This window comes from Centropristis striata, chromosome 2 (genome assembly GCF_030273125.1).
Source record: "Centropristis striata isolate RG_2023a ecotype Rhode Island chromosome 2, C.striata_1.0, whole genome shotgun sequence".
Classification (NCBI taxonomy): Eukaryota; Metazoa; Chordata; class Actinopteri; order Perciformes; family Serranidae; genus Centropristis; species Centropristis striata.
Window position 1 is genome coordinate 35,572,810 of NC_081518.1, and position 20,807 is coordinate 35,593,616.

The 20,807-nt window shown below is 39.6% G+C and overlaps 2 protein-coding genes across 4 annotated transcripts in view; one reads left to right on the plus strand and one right to left on the minus strand.

Annotated features, from left to right (window-relative positions):
* Positions 1-253: 253 nt before the first annotated feature.
* Positions 254-20,807, minus strand: part of rec114 (REC114 meiotic recombination protein) — a 43,593-nt gene continuing 23,039 nt past the window's right edge. Inside the window, exon 7 of the mRNA XM_059350098.1 lies at positions 254-959. The gene's annotated coding sequence lies outside the window, so the exon portion shown is untranslated. The remainder of the gene's footprint in view (positions 960-20,807) is intronic.
* Positions 2,921-20,807, plus strand: part of LOC131985037 (neuroplastin-like) — a 30,318-nt gene continuing 12,431 nt past the window's right edge. For 2 of the 3 annotated variants that reach the window (XM_059350060.1, XM_059350068.1), the window contains exons 1-2: positions 2,921-3,539; positions 17,003-17,350. In XM_059350060.1, the coding sequence (XP_059206043.1) occupies positions 3,464-3,539; positions 17,003-17,350 (424 nt within the window). In that variant the 5' untranslated portion in view covers positions 2,921-3,463. The remainder of the gene's footprint in view (positions 3,540-17,002; positions 17,351-20,807) is intronic. The other variant, XM_059350077.1, reaches the window with a different exon arrangement.

Here is a 20,807-nt window from a genome sequence, read left to right on the forward strand (position 1 = left end):
TTGCTGAGACTTTGATGAGAAGATCGATAGCACTTATGTCTGTCCAGTAAATATGAAGCTGGAGTCAGCAGCCAGTCAGCTGAACTTAGCATAAAGACTGTAAAAAGGAGCGAGGAGAGATAATTCACAGTTTTATGGGGGGGTGAAGTGGTGAACTATTTCTTGCATTAATTTCCAGGAGTCTTCGCTGGTTGCCTGGCAACTGCTTCCATACAAGTAATAGTTTGGCACATAACACCACATAAAACAGCAAATTATTGTTTTTACACTTGTACGGATCAAACTATATAGATAAAAGGGATGAATTAGTGACCTTTAAATGTGATGGCTGGCTGAATAGAATCAAGCTAGCGGTTTCTCCTACTTCCAGTCTTGTTGCTAAACTAAGCTAGCTGGCTGATGGCTATAGCTTCATATGTGCCCCACAGAGATTAGAGTGCTATTGATCTTTTTATCTAACTCAAAAAGCAGAAGCATATTTCCCAAAATATCAAACTATTCCTTGAAAGATTGGTAAAAACTAAAAAGTTGCTGCAACGAAGTATGAGATGAACAAAGGCACAAGACTGGGTACATAGTCACTGATAATACAGAAAAAACAAATTATATTCAAAAATAACCATATTTACGGAAACTTCATAGGGCAGCATCAGTGGCCATTTAAGACCTATGTCCAGTTTGTATAGGGGGGGAAATACTTTGAAACAACACTTATTGACAATAGTTATAAAAAGTCAAAGTCTGTTCAGGGTATTTACAATGTGTCCATGCCAGCAGGGCAGGTGTGGTGGGCGGTGTAAGTCCTCTCATGATGTCCTGGTCCGTAGAGAGCTCATCCTGAGCACGGTGAGCTCGGCTACATCTGCATCCTGCATCTCCACCTCTTGTTGGCAGCTTTCTCTGATTACATACACTACGAGACCCACACAGATGAAAATGAGGAGGACTATGCCTATAACCTGGGGTACAAAAGAGTGAAGCAACATTTTGTTTAGTAAACATCCACAGAAAATGTGTAGTTTTTGATTAACAAAGTGTATTAACAGATCTATATTAATAGTTTCCAGAGGCTGATGGCATTACATTATGGATATATTCTCTACAGTGCATAGTCTGAGGGGGGAGGTGTTTTAACTCCACTCATATGACATAATCTTCTGTAAAATAGAAAATATTCAACTCACCTGAGAAAAAACAAAGAGCTGCTGTGAGCGGAGCATTAGTTCTTGTGGGGTGACATCTCCCTCACTAATTGGCTCACACCACTTCTGCGGAGCTGCCTTGTCCACTAGTACAAATCTACCCTCCCAGTCTGTCATAGCACAAGCAAAGTATTGGCCATCGAGGAACAACAAAATCAGCCACACGATAGCGGGAACGAAACTGGAGAGGGAAACAGTTTTCCTGCACCACGTATCACATCTGCATCCTTGAATGATCAGCATCAAGGTGAAGGCCATGACGGCAGGAATGATGAAGAATGCTGATGAAAATACTCCGTTCCATGTAGGGTTGCAAGGACACTCAAACTCCAGCTCCACCAGCTTCTCTAGTCCCATGAGGATAAAGCCAAAAGCCACATTTGATACCAGAGGACTGTTGCTAAGTTCATTTTTCAGCCTGGTAAGCCATTGTTGTCTACTTTCCATACTAGATTGACCGAAAAATGAAGACAATCGCTGTAAAAAGCCCAAAAGAGGGTCCACCGTTGTGAACACATTGGCAACAGCTAAGTGATGCGTAATTAACGCATCCAGGGGTAAGTTTTCCCCTCGGGCAAAATGCCACACTTCCACTCTGATTGGTTTTGAACAAAGGAGGGTGTGCCGACTGCTCTGACATTTCTCCAGCCGATTGGTCTGTGTGAGGTTTCAGGTGGGGTTACATTTTAAATGTGGTCTCCCATGGACAAACTGGAGGGAGGGCTGTAAAGTGGAGGGAAGTTTGTTCTGCAGTTGAGCACAGACTGGCCATTTGCAATAGTTCAGCAAAAAAAACATGCGTGGAGGTGTCGGCCTATTTTAAAAGGCATGCCTTTACACTGAAGCATCAGGTTACAGGCGTGAATGTTCACCCAGTCTAATCAAAAGAAGGAAATGTTACTGTTCAAAAGCTATTTTATAAAAGAAAGCTTGCTGAATTCAACACATTAAACTACACCCTTAGTTATAAATGTATCAAGTGCTCAGGTGTTCTTGGGGTTCATTTGTTGCAATTGTTTGAAATTAAAAAACTGGAATGCATCTTTATTCTTTACCTCAACCAGCCACATGAGGGCGCCCATGTAGCAGCAGAGATTAAGGATAGAGAGGATTACAGGAGGCCATGTTGAACTTTCAAGGGGATGTGGTACATACAGCTTGAGAACACACAGGCCACTGATGTGATGACATAATTTATAAATGACCTCAGTCAGCTCAAGAGCATCACCATAATCTCCCCCACATTAAAACCTGACAAGAGAAAGTATTTAGGCACTGTGGGGCCCGCTGGGAAAAATATACCTGCTTGAAACTGTGTCTGGATTGCTTTCAGTTTGCATAACCACTGCAAGTTTTTAAATGTGAAAAATCTCTCATCATCATATCATCAGTTTTGCATAGCTTGTGACAAATCTGACTGACTGAGTAGTGATAAACGAGCTGTCAATTTATAGTAGCATTAATAATGCAAGAGATGTGGAGAGGAAATGGTATAGGGTAGCCTCAGTTCATATACTCAATACTGTATGAGCAGAAATCTCTAAATGGTAGATAATGAAAATGTGCACGTCATCTTTTTAAAAATAAATACAAATTGAAGCTTGCCCGCAGACAAGGAGATGAAGACTGAGGAGGCACATAATAACTGCCTGAGTTCAAAAACATCACTTACATACGTGTTACATGTGCGCGCGCGCGTGTGTGTGTGTGTGTGTGTGTGTGTGTTATCCATGGTCGTGAGCGCATAGGGCACGCGCAGCTTGTCGTTGCTGCCGTCGGTGTCCTACCAGCATCTGTTCCTCTTTTTTGGAGCAGACTTATGTTTCGGCTACATCACTTCCCGTCGGGAATAATTTCTGCGCTACTTTCATTTTAATCACCGAACCGTGACCGCGAGAGCGCAAATGCGCATCGCTCTGCGCATCTTTGAATCTTCAGAAGTACACTGTGGACAATCTCCCTGACATCCAAAGACCTCTCCTCCGCAATCCGACGAGGCTTCTTCACCGCCTATGGCCGCACATCGGCATCCCTGAGCCGCTGGCCTCGTCCCGGACCTTTCACCCATCGCTGTCCTCAGAAGGTCTTTTGAATCAGGGAGACATTTCTACAATTAAAAAAAAATCATCCTCGGCTGACTATTTTTTTTAAAGCACCCGGTGCTATGCTGGGCCCATCTCTCTAGATCTTGTGATTATTACACGATCTCTCCTCCCACATTCGTCCGACCGAGACCCTGGTACTCTCATCGAGCCCCAGCAATGCATCCTAACGCAGTGATGCTGGCGGTGGTCCTTTTGGGGAACTTGATGCTGCCTTTCATCTCGGCTCAGAACGGTAAGAAAGCAGATGTGACCATGGCATAACTGTAAACATCGCGTTGAGGCAAAGTGACTTGACTTGAGTGAGGAGGAGGAGGAGGAGGAGGAGGACGCCCGAGCGAAATGTTTCTAAAGAGGCTTTTGAGAATGACTGCGTTAAAGCTACTACTATAGTTTCACGCATCTCGACAACAAGGCCAGAGTTAGACGGCAAACAAATGGGATTCAGTAACTGACCACAAAACGGAACTCCTTACTAATAAACCACAAAGAAAACTGACGTTGATGTGACATTTTTGCAAGGTTATTTACTGACAACTGAGTACTGTAGGTGTGTCTGTGAGAGGAATTTACTGCCACTTTAGGGCAATAAAAAATTAAATGTGACTTAAAATAGACTTAAATGAGAAGGTTTGTACCATTTATGGAATTAGTTGTGAATATTTAAATATATAGTAGTAGCGTATTGGTAGAGGCTGCCAGTGTGCTGTTTGTGTAGTCAAAGGGGGGGTTGGGTAGAGTGTGTCAAGCAGGACTAACCTGCTATAGATGCTGATCCAGTAACATATTATCAACACCCAACACTGGCTTAAGACTCGCCCTGTGTGTGTAAATAGGCCTACTGTAAACACCAGGCCATTGGGCCTATGCATCTATTGGACTGACAATTCTACTCCCCTAATATATCATATTTCCTGTCAGCTCCAGTAGATGTTTCTTGCCCAACTCAGTCTGTGCTTGCTTCCAAACTAAACTAAATAAAATCATTTGTACTTTTCTGATTTGTCAGACAGGAAATAAGAGATTGGTTAATCCGAGGATGTTAGTTTTTAACTTTCATTTTGAAAACCTGTGCATTAATCATGCAACTGACATGATTTGGTGAAAGTAAATGTCAGTGACATGCTGTTGGGTGTTCCAGGCTGCCCTCCTCTGATACAGCATGTCCTCACTTCAAATTCCATTGAATCACATCACCCAGAGGGGGCACACAAATCAGCAGGCATGAGATTAAAGTGGAATCTTTTCAATCTTTATTTTTTCATTTTTTTAAATATAACCTCAATGAGCAACCCTGACATGATTGTAAACATGTTGGCATTTTAATATTTAAAAAAAAGAAAAACTCACTACCTGTATTATTTTCTTATAAGAAGCCTCTATACCAATGTGTCAAGACACCTGTGTTGACAGCTTAATATCACTGACAAGATCTAATCCCATGCCAGAGAAAAATAAGGCAGGGAATTATTCGCTCACTTCAAACTTTAAAGCTTAATGTCCACCTCGTCTTTTCTGTGGGATAATCGGACACCCACTATGCAGGACTTAATCAGACATGCGTTCTGATGAGAAGGCTGTGTAAAACCTCACCATAGAGTCGTTCTGCCTTTAAAGGATTTAACAAATACTTGAAATGAATATATATTATTTATATCGAAACAACTAGTGTTATACATTGGAACAGTTTGTACTCATCGTGTATAATGTGTAATATCACAATATAGGGAAATGAAAGGAGCACAATCTAGATCATTTTAGAAGAAAGCACAGAAGCAACCTACGTCTTCAGCTAAACTAAAATACCACAGCAGTTATATAACAAAATATTATCCCTGAATTCCTTTCTTTCTTCTTTGTTAATTTCTCTGAGGTGCTTGAAGCGTGTGCACGCACAGTGAGGTGTTCTCTGATCTTGCTATCTGGAAAATCAAATACCCAATAAGCCTTCTATTGTTTGATAAAGCTCAAGCAAAGGCATTCCAAACCCTTCCTGTGGTCTTTGCCCAGTGTTAGTGCCCACTCACTGAGACCCAGACCAGATCCACACCACAAAAAAACACACATACAAGCAGGGGGCAGTGGGAGACAGACTGGTGCCACCCAGTCACTAAATGTGTGGGTGCTTTATCTGTTAAATGTAGAAAAGACACATTTCATTTGCAGTAAAAAGAGCCTACATTCATCACAGTTTTGATCACAGTTGGTAATAATTTATTATTTGCTCACATTGCATCCATCCAAAAGCCATTTCATCTCTCTCCCACAGTTCAGATTAAGGGTAAGAGGTGCATGGCTTCTTATGAAATCCTAGATTTTCCCGTGATATTACAGTGTTCATGCAGTGGCGTGGTAGATAATAATAATTATAAGTGCATGAGATGTAATCACTGCATCTAGGAAGCAGAGGGAATTCATGTCATTATTTCCTAATGTTCAGGGAAAAGTAGGCCTACTATAGGTGGCCGGTTTCTGCGACAGATATTTGGAGGACTGTAAATAGCATCCGTCCACTCTGCCTCGTTTCTATTTTTACCACCGAGACACAGCACTGAGAACTGTGGCTTTAAGGTCCTTTTGTGAAAGTGAATTCATTAACTCTTAATGGATGGCCTCCTTGTGCACAGCTGCACAGCCTTCTAAAGACTTCACTAGGTGGTTGTGAACGATTTAAAGCTGAGAGATGATGCAAAGATGATCTTTATGCAAAGAAAACAAAGGCTGTGGAGAAGGTGGCTGCAGCTGACCTGAGGAAGTGCTTTTGTGTCTTATATAAGTAGTTCCCCCAACAAAGCATGTAGCCTGCTCCTGCTGCCAACTCTATTGTTATATTATCGCTGCCTGTGTGAATCAAGACATGCAAGTCATGTTGAACAACCTTTAGAATAATAAGTGCATAATATTTCTTATATATTATCTCATTTAACTGTTTGGTTAGCCGTTGCTTTAAATTGAGCTTAAGGCTACAAAATCAAGTATAAAAACAGGGGAAAGCTATGCCTGCATGTATTGCAATATGTACTGCAAATATATACCATGCAGTCGTTTCTGTCTATACATTGTCCTCTAATTCTTTTTTTCTAATTTTTACAGCTTTATACAATCAATCAATAGACCTACTATATAATGCAGCAGCTTGTCCATTATCACGTTTCTGTACGAGCTCTCTGACAAAGGCACATTTGTGTGTCTGGAAAATATGCTGTAGGACTTGAGCCAGCTCTTACACTGAGTCACGCTTTCCCACTGTGAAATCTGATATGGACTGCACTGATTAGGGGCAGCATCACACAGTATAAAACACACTGCAGGTATATACTAATGCACAACTGTAAGGTGAGCAGTGTTGTTTTTTTCTTCTAAGTGATTTGTCCAGGGAGTGTTTTTGCTGAGCATGCATGCTGTTTCTTTCAGCATCACCCTGCTTCACATTCATACAGTTACACACATTCACAGCTGGAAATTCCCCAATTTAGCCACAGCCCTGTTCTACTGGCTGTTCTGCTAGAACAGTTCAGCAGCGGCACAAGGGCAGAGACACAAAAATCAGAGGTTACTCCCATTTAGACTGGGAGTATTTTAACCAGACGGCAACCTACGGGTCTGAGCAGTGAGGCAAACCAGGAAGTGCCTTAAGCTGCATTCTAGCGTAAATTCCAACAGGGGGGCGCTGACGGCGGCTGCAAAAGCATTTTGGTCCATTCATTTCAATACAAAATGAGAAAACTTCTCACTTGATTTATTACCTCAGAATACATTTTAGGACAACACGATGGTCTCAATCGCTAGTAAAACATCTTCAAGACAATTTGATGTTAATAGTGTAAATAATGGCCCCATTTAGAAGAAAATAGAAGATAAAGAATCGTATGATGTGGGGCGTGGCTACCTATGATTGAAAGGTTACTAACAAGGCGAGCCGTCATCAGGAGAGAATGTGTATCCAGCATAGACATAATAAAGATTATTAAATATTAAATATTATATATTATTATTATTATTATTATTATTATGTCTATGGTATCCAGCTGCAAAGTTGTTTGTCGTTGTCCGTGTTTCCGTCCGGTTTCGTCTCATAACTTTGACCCATTCACACTGTATTTTCATCTAATGACAGTTTATTGGCACATTTTCTTCATTAAAATGTCTTGTTCAGCTTTTTGTTGTACTAATATACACTCAATGGAGTCCCTCGAACGGGCAGTCCACAAACCAATGGGTGACGTCACGGTCACTATGTCCATTCTTGATACAGTCTATGATTTTAACTGATGAACTAGGAGTAACAAGGTTGCCTTTTTACCATGTTGAATAGAATGTCTTTCATTGTCGCATGCACAATGAAATTAAGTTGAATGCATGAATGAATGACATTTGACACACCTGCAGAGAACAAGTAGTACTGGAAGAGACTCTCCTAAAGGTGTGGTTCTTCTAATTTTAGAATGATTGTGTTATGTTAAAGAGGAGAATTGCTCTCCCATGACACATCTGTCTCTTTGCTTCTTGGATTTTACATCAAATCATTTGAATTCCCTTGTTTTGACCTCTGAAAGAGAAATAGGAAGTGCTTGCTGGTTGTGATTAGAGGATGGGATTAGAGCATTTCTACCCAGCACAGGGGTTATTGGGATTTAAATCTCATTAAACTGTTGCCTCTCTTCTGTGATCTGAATGACATACTGAAGTATTACAAGCAAAATGGAAATGGTCGGCCCGACACTTTCTCTGGAAATTCAGCTTTGCAAATAATGACAATATACTGTCACATTGCTCCTTCGCAGTGACATCAAATAAGGTATCAGTGATGAGATAAAGTCAGTAGGGAGAACTATACCAGTCTGTCAACAGTGTGCTCAGGGCTATACATCATCACAGCCTCTTTGCTGCACACTATATAATCACACCTACAAAGTGATTCACAAGTTCTTAAAAGAATACTCAATAGATTTGTACCTTTTTCTGAAAATAAGATGTTTTTTTTTTACTATTATTGAAAGATTCGATCAATATTACATCAAAAGTAAGTTGTAAACATCATATCACATGACTTTTACTCAAAATAATGTCAATATTCATCTATTTTCTTGTGGAAAATTGCCTTCTAGGACTTACACTGGGTGTTTTGCATGTGTGATCTACATCTTTCAATCTTTCAATCTTTCAATCAAATCGAAAGATTTTGACACAATCAACTGCCAAAACATCCGAACAGACATACATATACAGCCACTGACAAAGAACAAAATAAAATTAATTAATTAATTAATAATAGAAAAAATAAATTAAATTAAATAAATAAAAAAAGGAGGGGGGGGGGGGGCTGGGGGCTACTCAGAAATTATTGTTGAGGGTTTCAGATAAATTACCAAGAAGGGGCGCCATATTTTGTAGAATTTGTTCTCCGATCCCTGATGTGTTATCTTCTTTAAAAAATGTACTGCACACTACTCGTTGTTGTTGTTCCGACAGACCATTAAGCTACTACCTACTGTTTATGCATACCTTGTTTTAAATTCATTCATTACAGTAGGCATTTCTTTTAATTCATGAATTTTCAAAGTGGTTTTACTAATTCAGTTGCATGCGGTGTGTGTTTCAGCTGCCAAACAGCATCATTTTAATATACTAAGTAGGTACTCAGTGTGTAGAAGTATCGTTGGCCTCTTTATTCCAGCAACAATGCTTGTGAATGACATGTTATTTCAACAGCCAACTCTTTAACCTGTAAAAACTATGCCAAACATCAAATGGCAGAATTAAGCTAGATGGTTGGCAGTAATGTGAAGTACTTGTGACTTAATGGAGTTTAACATACAAAAAAACACCAGTATGGCTCTTTAAACTTTTACAATGTTTAACTTTTAGACACACTGACACCAATATCAAAATGCACATATAACTTCAGGGAGAATCAAAAAGTCAGGCAGACCAAAGTAGATACAAAAGCCTCTCTATAAGGTTGGCTTGTATTATCATATCAGGATATTGCGGCTGATCTTGATGCCCATAGTAAACTCACACAGGTGTTCTCACTTATGCCTAATGAGACTTTTTCTCACTGTGTGGGTGTGTTCAGACTGTCTTTAACTGACAACTCCCTGACTCACTTTGTTTGTTTTGTGGCCCCTGTTAGGGCAAGGTGAGTCACACCTTACCGATTCTTTTGGGCATTTGAAGGCAGGTGACCTAACATATACATATATATCAAAACCCTTTTCTAACAACAGTAAGTGAAGAAAATTGAAATATAAAAGCACATCTTGACTACATACATATATTATGATCTATTGTGTCATACGACCTATGAAGGCACACATCTGTCACAGTACCATGCAGGTACAACAAAGATGCACCCACAACCTCAAACACACACACACACACACACACACACACACACTGCCTAGCACACAACCAGTTCAGCGGCCCTTGGGGGTTTCCTACTCGCTGCTTTCTCTGGTTGTAGGGAAGGCAGCTGACTCACTCTCAGGCTGCATGGTGGTGGTGTGTGTCTTGCTGTCAGTCCTCAGGGGAGCTCTCTTCTCTACCTACATCAGTGGAGTATGTAGGCTGTAATGACTGTGACTTTCACACAGCCTTAGACAGAGCTTGTCACAGAAAACTACAGGTTATTTTGTGGTACTATTGTGCCCATGTCATAGGGGAGTAAAGTGAGCTAAAGCGTGCAACTCAAACATGGCACTATGACGGACTTCATTATTCTGTGCTGAATAATTTCTGTTAAAATATCGACTAATGTTTGACCTCCTTGGTTAAATTATATACAAGCCGCCATAGCAACTACACCTCTGTGCGCATTAAATTGCAGACGTTAGCCTTATTGTGAATCGAAACAGAGAGAAACGCCATGTCTCTTCTCGTGGTAAAGCTCTCATTTGTATCGACTAACCTATAATATTCTTTTGAGAATGCTGCATTTAGTGATGCAACACCCTCCAATTTACTGTGACACTGACCATCCAAAAACTCCCCACCACAGCATGGTCTGTTGGGCTAATATTTTGGTTTGTCTTCATGTGTGTCAGAACAAGCATTATGTTGGTTTTGCAAATGTGAAAAAGCACTATAACGTGTAACATTACAATACACAACAAATAGAGCAACCACTGGAAAGGATTAGTTGAAACAGAACATCACCATGTTAGCGCCGCAAGCATTAGCAATTAACCACCTTTAGCAACGAAGCACATGATAATAAACCACAGGCTGTGTAATGTTGCAACTGTGAAGGAGCAAGCTACTCAGTTTTCACAGCTACACCTAAATCATACAGACAGCAAGTATTTGATAAACACATTTTCATTCCGAATTTCTCCCAAATATCAGTATTACTTGTGATTAATAAACAGATATTAAAGTGTATGCAGTTCTTGACATAGCCTTGCACATTACCTGTGCTTGTGCCACATTGTCTCTCAGCTATATAAAATCTTGCCAGACGACTGACAACTTATTTTTCTTAGGCTTTTGTCTGCGCTCATCTTATCGCACATAATAAGAATACTATGGCAGCATAGAGACAGAGTGCCATGCGAAGATCAAACCCACCAGAGGAGAAGAATTATGGTTACCACAATACAAAACTATGGGCTGAAACGCTAACAAAATGTCTGTTTCTAGTTTAAAAAAATTAATTTAAGCATATCTTATGATTATTCCAGCATTCTACAGTATGCCTACCAGAAAGGACATGTTGGCCGTGAGCAAGCTAATGTTAGCTATATGTTAGCAAGCTAAGGTACTCAATACTGCATAGCTTTCTAAATTATCCACATCCTACAACAAAACAAGTTACACGGTGTCAAATGCTTTAGCATTTAGGAATTTCACGAGGGCAACGAGGGCCATGCCCTCGCAATTTGGCCTTGTGCCCTTGAAAAACATATCTGCCCTGAGGCCACGCTGGCCTTGATGCCCTGCCCACACTGCCCCAGATGGTTTTCTAGTCTGCCTCATTCCAAATCCAAATCTATCACCAACCAAGCAAGGAGACTTCATCAAAAGTGCTCTAATCTGTCCCTCCATAGTCTCATGTGCTGCTCTAACGTCATATTTCAAGCTACTGAAACTATATATATACACTATTCATTAGGGATGACACCGATCGATCGGCAATTGATCAGATCGGTCCGATATGATAAAAAAACGATCGATCGAAATATCAGATTAAAGGTTAAAATCTCCGATTGCATTATACGCACATGTGCTTTACAAGTATTTGTTATGGTGTGATATACATTTCGGATCCAAAGGTGGCGGTAGTGCGCCGAAACGCTGCCGCTTTAAAACGAAGAAGTGTTGTGTTGTGGTCACGCAGCCTGCATGCTCCGACACACACCCACAACATGTCTGCCATATGGAACTTTTTCGAAGTGAGTGAGTCCGATGTCACACATGCTAGCGGCAATTTATGCAAGCGTTTAGACATTTAGAGAAATGTTAGTGTGAGAGTGAGCAATAATAACATGTTACACTGTACTGTAGTTCAATGTGGAATAATGCCACCAATGTTCAGACTGGCATTTTGAGTTTGTTTAGCCTGTTAAATAGGCTCAATTTTTATTTGAATTGTATTTTATACGATATATGCAACAATACAGCCATTTAAAATGGACAGTATCAATAAATAAATAAATGACTGAACTTTCAACATTAAGCTCTTGCCTGTTCTTGACTGCCATATAGAGGCCATTTTGGCATATTATTTTCCACAGTGATCGATCGGTTCTGATCGGTAATCGGATCGGTGAGGCTTTAGGTGATTGGTGATCGGTCCCAAAAAACCTGATCGGACCATCTCTACTATTCATAATATAAAGTTATTTTGCCTTATGTTGCCGTTGCCTCAGCAGAGTGTCTGTCACCCGTCAGTCAGTCAAACCCCGACCCACCTCTCGGTCCTCCTCCGAGACATTCGCGCATTCACACACTTACACACATGCACTGAATATACCGAGCTACCGTGCCTACCTGTCTGTATCAGTCCCTTTCTCACATCACCTCTCTGTGTCGGTTAGCCGTGAGCTAACATTAGCTAACAGTTAAAGTTGTTTTAATCACACTAAACTGTGACTTACTGTTTTGAATAACTTCCTGTCGCTTAACGCATGCAGCTTTCAAATTAAAAGCGCAGTGTGTTAACAGAATCGACCACAGGATTTACAAGAAGACTGTCAAAATAAGATGCCTTAAATAAAATATACAAGAACCCTTATTCTCCTTTAAAATAAATCTTAAATATCCAATGATTAAGATTAGTGTATATGATTGAATAGTGGCATTAGAATCTGCAGGGGGCCACCAAATTTGGGCTATTATGGAAAAAAAATTCTCCTGGGGGGGATGACCCCCCCAGCCAGCTATTTTTCCACAATGGCTGGCTACTCCATGTCCTAGTGGAAAGCATGTTGACAGCAATTAAAAATGGCACAGTATTCTAAGATTCTATAATACGGTATTTCCCGACTGTGAAAAATGTTATATGAGGTGTTTGTCACCAAACCTCATTTAGCTCACAAGATTGTGCACAAGATTGATGATTTTACTTTATGAGGAGAAGTTTCTTAAGCTGCTTGACAGTTTCGACTGAGACTCCAATCTTCCTCAGAAGCGTCATTACTAGTCCTTAAATTAAATTCATTATGGACGTGGACTTAAAATCATTGTTTTATTTTATGGCCTTGGTCCCCTGGCTTTTGGCCTTTGTGCCCTTGACAACACAAAAATTGACAACACAAAAGCCCAAGTGGCCTTGCCCCTAAAATGACGAAATTCCAGGCCTGGTTGCTACTATATTTAAATTTCTATATTACAGTCTTTTCAAAGTTTTTATCATGCAAGTTGACATTGTGATGAGTGAATATAACAAACAATATATTGTGCAGCCATGATATGTATACAGTTAAGTCTACTTCTATGTGTTAGAGAGCTGTAAAATGCTTGGAAACATTAACTTAAAATGCATAAATTTTTCAAATAACTTTTTTTGGTCAATTCAATCACTAGTTGATTAGTTGATAAATATAATCAGCAGCTATTTTGATTAGATAATTATTGTTAGAGTGATTTACCTAGCAACAAGCAACACTTTGAGGGATTGCTGAATTTCACAGTTGTATATTGTTTTAAGTTGCAAAATAAAAAAAATAAAAATTAAGACATCATCTTGATATCTTGATCTCATTGAAGGGCTTTTTTTAGCGTTTACTGACATTTTGCAATAAACAATATATTGATTAATTAAAAAAATAATCAACAAATGGATGATTAAGACATATTGCCTCTAATAAGCACACAATAGTGAAAGTGTTAGTAACATAGCATAAGAACACTTCTGTCACCAAGTTGCTGAGATGTGACCACCTTCCATTGCTGCTCTCTTTGTCACTTCTTGTTTCCCAGCACGCCTTTGAAATGAATGAGTACCGGCTGGCTGCTTTGTGTTTTGTTTTCACTGCCAGTATAAGCTCCTTGTTTAAACAACACAAAAATTGGTCTGCTCATTGGCTGAGTGTTGTCTGTAGTTTGTTCTGTGGGTATTTCTCCACAGAGCCTCCATGAGCCTGAATTTAAATTAAGTCATCTGTTCCTTTTCCTGATTTAATTTGCCGTCACCTTGGAGGACATTCATTTTTTTCTAAGCAGATACTATACTGTGATTATGAGCACTTATGCATGGCTGACAATAGTTATCTGTGCCATGTGCCGAGCCAATTTAATGTCATAGCCATAATCATAGTAAAGAATGCCATAGTAAATGTTCTGTCAAATTGAAATATTGCTTTAACAGTGTAGGCGGATAGGCTTGGATTCACCCTCTGGGATTATGTGGTGAGCTTGATGGGCCCAGATGTTTCCAGAGAAAAGAAACAAATGCTAATTACTCTGCATATCTCCAGGCATAGCGCAGAGAAACACAAGTTACAAGCACCAAATATCCTCAGACACATATCCTAGCAGGAATACTGCAATTATTATTATATTTATTTGCTGAATTCTCTTCACAATTTCTCATTCCTATCATCTGAATAATTCTCATATGGCCGTGAGTCACGAATTGGTGTTAAGCAACAGACGTGTTACATTAGCACTAACTAAAATCCATGTATTGTTAAGTATGTGAAATATTCTGGCTGTGCTTGGAGAGTACAGAAAGTACTGTACTGAAAAACCCTGTGAATGCTATTTATTTTCACCTGGCAGTTGCACTTTTGATAAAATTATTTAAATGAACTGTAACTGGCTTCATTGTAGGGATTGTGAGCTGAATGTAGTTGTTTACTGTCTAAGGCTTCCATGGGCTTATCTTCATGTGCTTATGATACATTACTTTCAGTGGGGCAGACAGATCTGGGAGGGCCTGTAAGCTGTTGTATTTAGACACAACACACAAGAGACCACAGGCTCTTTGTTCCCATTTCCTCTACAACAATTCAGGGCAGAGTTAAGGCAGTGTTTTTTTCTGATTTATTTAAGCACATGTGGTTTTCAGCTGATGGGCTGCGGGGATGGCAGAGAACAGTGTCTGTGGTCCAGGTGATTTGTCATTAGATGAGGTTCATTAAGGCTGACAGTGTATTGTTGGGCTAACTACTGATGTGAAACGGGGTCATGAATCAGGCACAGACACATCATCTAACACTCACAGTACTGGCAATAATGCTTATGGATCCTATTTTATTATGAGTTCCACTGCATTTCATATCGAAATGTGTTTTCTTATTCCACATCCCTTTGTTTAAATGTCACTGGTGTGATGGATCTGGAATATACATGCATATTAAGCTTAAATTAATTGATTGAATTTTGCTTTAAAAGCACTAGTCAACTGTGTGTGAATCTTAACTAACCCATCCCACTGTTACCATATGTGATTTTTGGAAACCTGCTCTTAAAGTCCAGCTTATCCAAAATGAGAGCCGACTGACCTAATTTCTTGTGTTACCCGCAAGAGCTGATATGGATGAAGAGATTAGGTTTAAACATACATACGTACAGTTAGATGTTGTTTTCTGATTTGATCTTTGCTTGTGTTGCATGAACTCTCATATGTCTCATGTCGCTTTGGATAAAAGTGTTCGCTAAATGAAACTGTAACATTGTGACATTTTAGATCTATTTGTGATGGATTCTGTGAATTGCTTTAAAAGCTCTGTGAAGAATAGATAAACCATGAGCATTGGCATCACCATTTGAACATATCACCTATTAAGTATAATATGAAAACACAGAATGCAGACTTTTAAAACTGATGTCATTCAGTATGTTTGAAATAAAAAGGGCAGGGAGGGGTTTACATGCTACAATTTTATCCACTAGAACTGCCCGGATTTCCTTCAGGAACTCCAGTTTCCTTCCACAGGACGATGACATGCATGTTATGTAAACAGGGTGACTCTAAATTGCCTGTAGGTGTGATTATGAGTGGGAATGTGTTTGTCTGTCTGTATGTATTATGCCTGTGACAGACCGGCCTAATGTCTAGGGTGTGCTAGGATAGACTCCAGCACCCTGTGAACCTAAAGTGGGTTGTACAAAATGGATTGATGGATTATAGAAAACTGGTGTAGAAAGTTTTAACCAAACTCATTTAATATATAGTCTTGTCTTATGTAGTCTGAGACACATTTGCAAGACTGGCAACCTTTCATTTTTTGGGGACAAAAAAGAAAAAAATCATTTCTACATTGTGTTGTAAATCGACACATTATGGTTTCTTTTCCCAAGCAAAAACAAATAACTCTCTAACTTTCAAGCTTTTACTGATGGCATACAAACTAACATCTTTGGTGGAGGCACTAACCTGATTTTACGACCGACAGCTCCCACTATAGCCAGGAATCCATATTATTGTACCTTTAATTTCAGCAGGTCCAATAACTCTTAAATGACATAAATTCCAATGACAGAGTGGTGTCAGTGAGAGACTTAATCTCAGGGAGAACTTTTCCGAACCAATGATTATGACAAATCATTTGATTTTCTAGTATCTGGCACTGGCAAAAATTGTGCCGCACTTGGAAGAAGTTTTTATGTCAATAGGGTCAAGTAGGAGTGGTGCCACTGATTGTTGCCAACAGTGAGTGCGGAAAAAAGGCTTGAGTGATTGTTCACCTACTTGACATGGCTCTTGGATAAACAAACCTTTAAGGAGACTGATTAAACTCTGTGAGAATAGTGCAGATAGTTCTTCTCCTCACCATATATTTATATTTAGTGTGCTTTACATATACTGCATGCAATGTACTTCAAATAATCTTCACTCTGTTTACTCAAGCATTAACACATAAAAGGTACACTTTTGCACTCATGATATAAGCTTAAAAGGTGGGAGAGAAAAACAAAGAGAAAAGGAAAAGAAAATAGACAAGACACCAGTGGCACAGACTTGGGATTGGTTGACTATGACTTTGTGTGACAGGTGTGTGGCCTTAGTGGGCCAAGGAACCCTGACCGACTGGATTTAGGTAATCATTAACCTTTTCCTTTTTCCACCTATCGATGATTTGAGGCTTGCTTCTTTTTCATTTGCATATAATCATCCACTCTTTTGTTTGTATGTACTCTGAATCTATATAATTTCTTTCTCCATCCCTTGACCTTTCCACACCTTCCTACTGCTCTAACCCTCTTCTACCCTTTCCTTCCCTGCCATCCCAATACGCTTTTCCTCTCCAGCTGGGTTTGTGAAGTCGCCAATGTCTGAGACTAAGCTCACGGGGGACACCTTTGAGCTGTACTGCGACGTGGTCGGTAACCCCACTCCAGAGATCCAGTGGTGGTATGCTGAGGTCAACCGAGCTGACTCCTTCAAGCTGCTGTGGGACGGAGCCCGCAAGCGTCGGGTATCCATCAACACGGCCTACGGCGCCAATGGGGTCAGTGTGCTCGGCATCACGCGTCTCACACTGGAGGACTCTGGGACCTATGAGTGCCGGGCCAGCAACGACCCCAAGCGCAATGACCTCCGACAAAACCCTGCCAGCACCTGGATCCGCGCACAGGCCACCATTTCGGTGCTACAGAGTGAGTGGTCTATGTCCTGTAGTACCTAGATGATGAACGAACTACCAATCCCCTGTCCCAACCACTCCAGCCCGTAAAAACCTCTCAAGAGCCCACCCTCACCACAGCGGTCACTGGCCACACAAAAGCAAAACAAACACCAAGCACTTTATTTATTCATTTTCATTTTTTCAAGTTGTTTTTTACAAGTATTAATAGAAAAAATATCCTAATTGTTTAAATCCCTCGTGTCAGTGTTTGCCTTTTGTGTTTTGTTTTCATTAATATTTAATTTCGTTTCTTAATTTGGTTTGGTAAATATTTATGTTCTGTTCTTCTGAACTCAGTAAACTCCCCATCCTTCCCCAAATCCCATGAGCATCTTGTTGTAAATGACCACAAACCCAGGAACTTTACCCAGTCTCTATCTACATTTCCTTCTTTTCTCGCACACCAAACCTTTGTTCTTACTGTCTCATGTGTCCTTTTACAATATTCTGATCATTATCTCCTTCTTTGTATCCTAATTTAACCCATTTCCTATTCCTGGATTTATTTGTGATACCTATTCCCTTAACATTATGTTGTGTCTCTTGCGTTATGTGGATTGCTTTATTTTACTTCAAAGCCCTGCCTGCTAAATGCAGCGGAAACCTAGTGGCGCTTTGAAGTAATGATGCTTTTGATTTGGCTTTCTCACTCTGGCCACAGTGTAAATGGAACTGTAAGAAGACACAAGGAGGGATCCGTTAAGGTGTAAAAAGAGTGATTCCTGCTGTCAACTCTTTTCTGATAAAAGCAAACATTTTCTGCTTTTATATTTGTGTGTGGTAATCCAATGAAGCATAAAACCATGTAAGGGCCTTGAGTGTCTCATTTCTCGTTCAGATGAGGCAGAGATTTCACTTCTACAAAAGAGTCTCTCTGGACTTGCCTGTGCACTGCGTAACCTTGTGCCTTCTCAGCCATTAAGCGTGTGACTGTGAATCAGTAATGACATTATATCCTTTAACCCTCTGCTATATGCACACAAACATTCAAACAAACTGAATTTCAACTGGACCCTTTCCTAATCTGTACATGCTTCAGTGCTCTGCCCACTGGAGCACAAGGAGATGTGGAATGTTGTTAGTCATAGTGAAGCTCTCTGAGAAGCTTAGAGGAGTTTGATCCTTGCTGGCTCTTCTGATTGGACTGACAAATTTTGAATTCTGTGTGAGCACTATTTGATTAGGTGCAGGGCTGATGCAATTTAAACCATTATAAGAAGTGCTAAGGACAGCAGCTGTTCACTTCTGACATTTACTTGTTTCCTACTTTCCTGTCACAATATAACTTATCAAACCCGCAAGTCCTCACTAAAATATTCTGTCATTACTGAGGAGTTAATGTCCTTCACATATACATGTAATATCCAAGTTATTACATGCATATAACAGGCTATACATAATAGCCCATTGATATGAATGTTTAGTTTGTAGCTGAGAAAAATGCCAAAGTCTGATTGTGAATTACTCTTAATCAATATACCCAGAAAAAGTATATTTATGTAATTCATTCCCATTACAAAGCATTTTTATCTCTACTCTTTTCAGCATTTGGATTCTTTGGAAAATGCAGTTTTAATATTAAATTTACCAAAAAACAGAAAATAAAAGAGAGAAAAAAAACATGCATCGATAATATCTACTGAAGATACATATTTTTAAGATACCCTCTGCATGTGCTTACAGTGATACTCTGCCCAAATCTGCTTTGGCTGTGAAACACTCCTATTAATTCAACATATTGTGAAATATCTCACATTTTTGCCAATTTTCTTGTAGATGAGAACATTGATACCACTCTCATGTCTATATGGTAAATATAAAGCTACAGCTCGCAGCTGGTTAGCCTAGCTTAGCATAAAGACCGGAAACAGCTGACACAAACCTAAGTGTAAGAATATTTTACAGGGGTTTAACAGGGGGTGGACATGTGCTGGACTATTTCTTGGCCGGAAGCAGTGACTTCCGAATGCCAGGCTATATATTCCAGTTTTTATGCTAAGCTAAGCTGCTAGGCTGCTGGCAGCATGTAGCTTCATATTTAGTGTTCAAAGAGGAGAGTGGATTGTTCTTCTCATCTCACTCCTATCAATAAAGCAAATATTATATATTCCCTAACTTGCACTATGCCTTTAACATAGGTGTGGTCAGCTTTTATTCATGTCAGATACAATTATTGCTTCTTGATCAAGAATCAGCAGTTAAAGATGGTTAACAGTTGTAAAAACAACACTCGATACTGTGACTGTGTCAAATTCTTCACGGTCACATTACATTATATAAAATCATATCTTAAGTTAGCTTACGTTAGCAATACTCAAACTACATAGCTAGCCAATATATAACTACATTAAGAGGAGTTAACCAAATGTCAGCCATGTTAGCTTCATCCATATTTCTGTTGTAAAACAGTTGCCGACATATTTTTAAGATGACATGAATTACCTTTAGCCAGAAAAAATCCAGGCTAAAGCTCTTTTCTTTATATTACCTCTGTTAGGGTACATACCGCACCAAAGTAACTTTTGGTGTTATGTATTTATATACATAGATATGATGTCTAGCATCCCAATAGAGAGAAGTACTGTAGCCATTGCTGTCAGCTTCTTGAAATTTCCTGACACCAAGAAACCACTTCACACTGTGGCCCTTGGCTAAACAGAACTAAGTTTATTTTATTTATCAATCTTGTCTGACCTTGCAACAGAACTTTAGATCAGTCAATTGATTCGAAGCATATAAACTCCTTAAACCACAGTTGTAACAGTAAAATATTGCTAACTACAGGGCTTCTGTGTCACACTGCTTTTTCATCACCCCTTTTAAAACTCTGAAGTTTCAATTTAAGTATTTTATTGCGCTGTATTTTAGTGAAATGTAACTGAACATACAAATAGTCTTCAGAGACAGATTATAGTGCAGGAGTGGTTTCTGTGGACGATTTTCCATTTTTCTACAGTGTGAAAAGCTTTTCATCTTTGGAAATCACTGTGGCCCACATGAATTCAAGCTGAACACAGCTGGTTTCTCTGTGAAAAAAGTAAACATCAAACCTTATTTAGCCACTTTCCAAGCCTACAAGTGGTGAGTGTTTCATAGTCAAATACATACATATAGGGGGCACGGAGGTCCTACCGGGGAAACTCCCGTGTCAGGTGACAAGAAGCGGTCTGCATGAGTCCAGTTCAGGGCTCTCCCCAGACCGATAGAGACGAGGTAGCGCCCAGGATCATGATATAGGAAAAAAACTGGGTGATAAATAAATGGGTTACAAAATCGTGGGTTAAAATAAAAAAAACAACAACATACATTTAGATTTTTTATGTAGTATCACTTTAACTAAAAATATAGATCTCAGTGGATTTTGAGTACAGACATACTGTACACCTCGAAGTACAGTAGCTATTTGACAGATAGCACGTTTGTGAGAC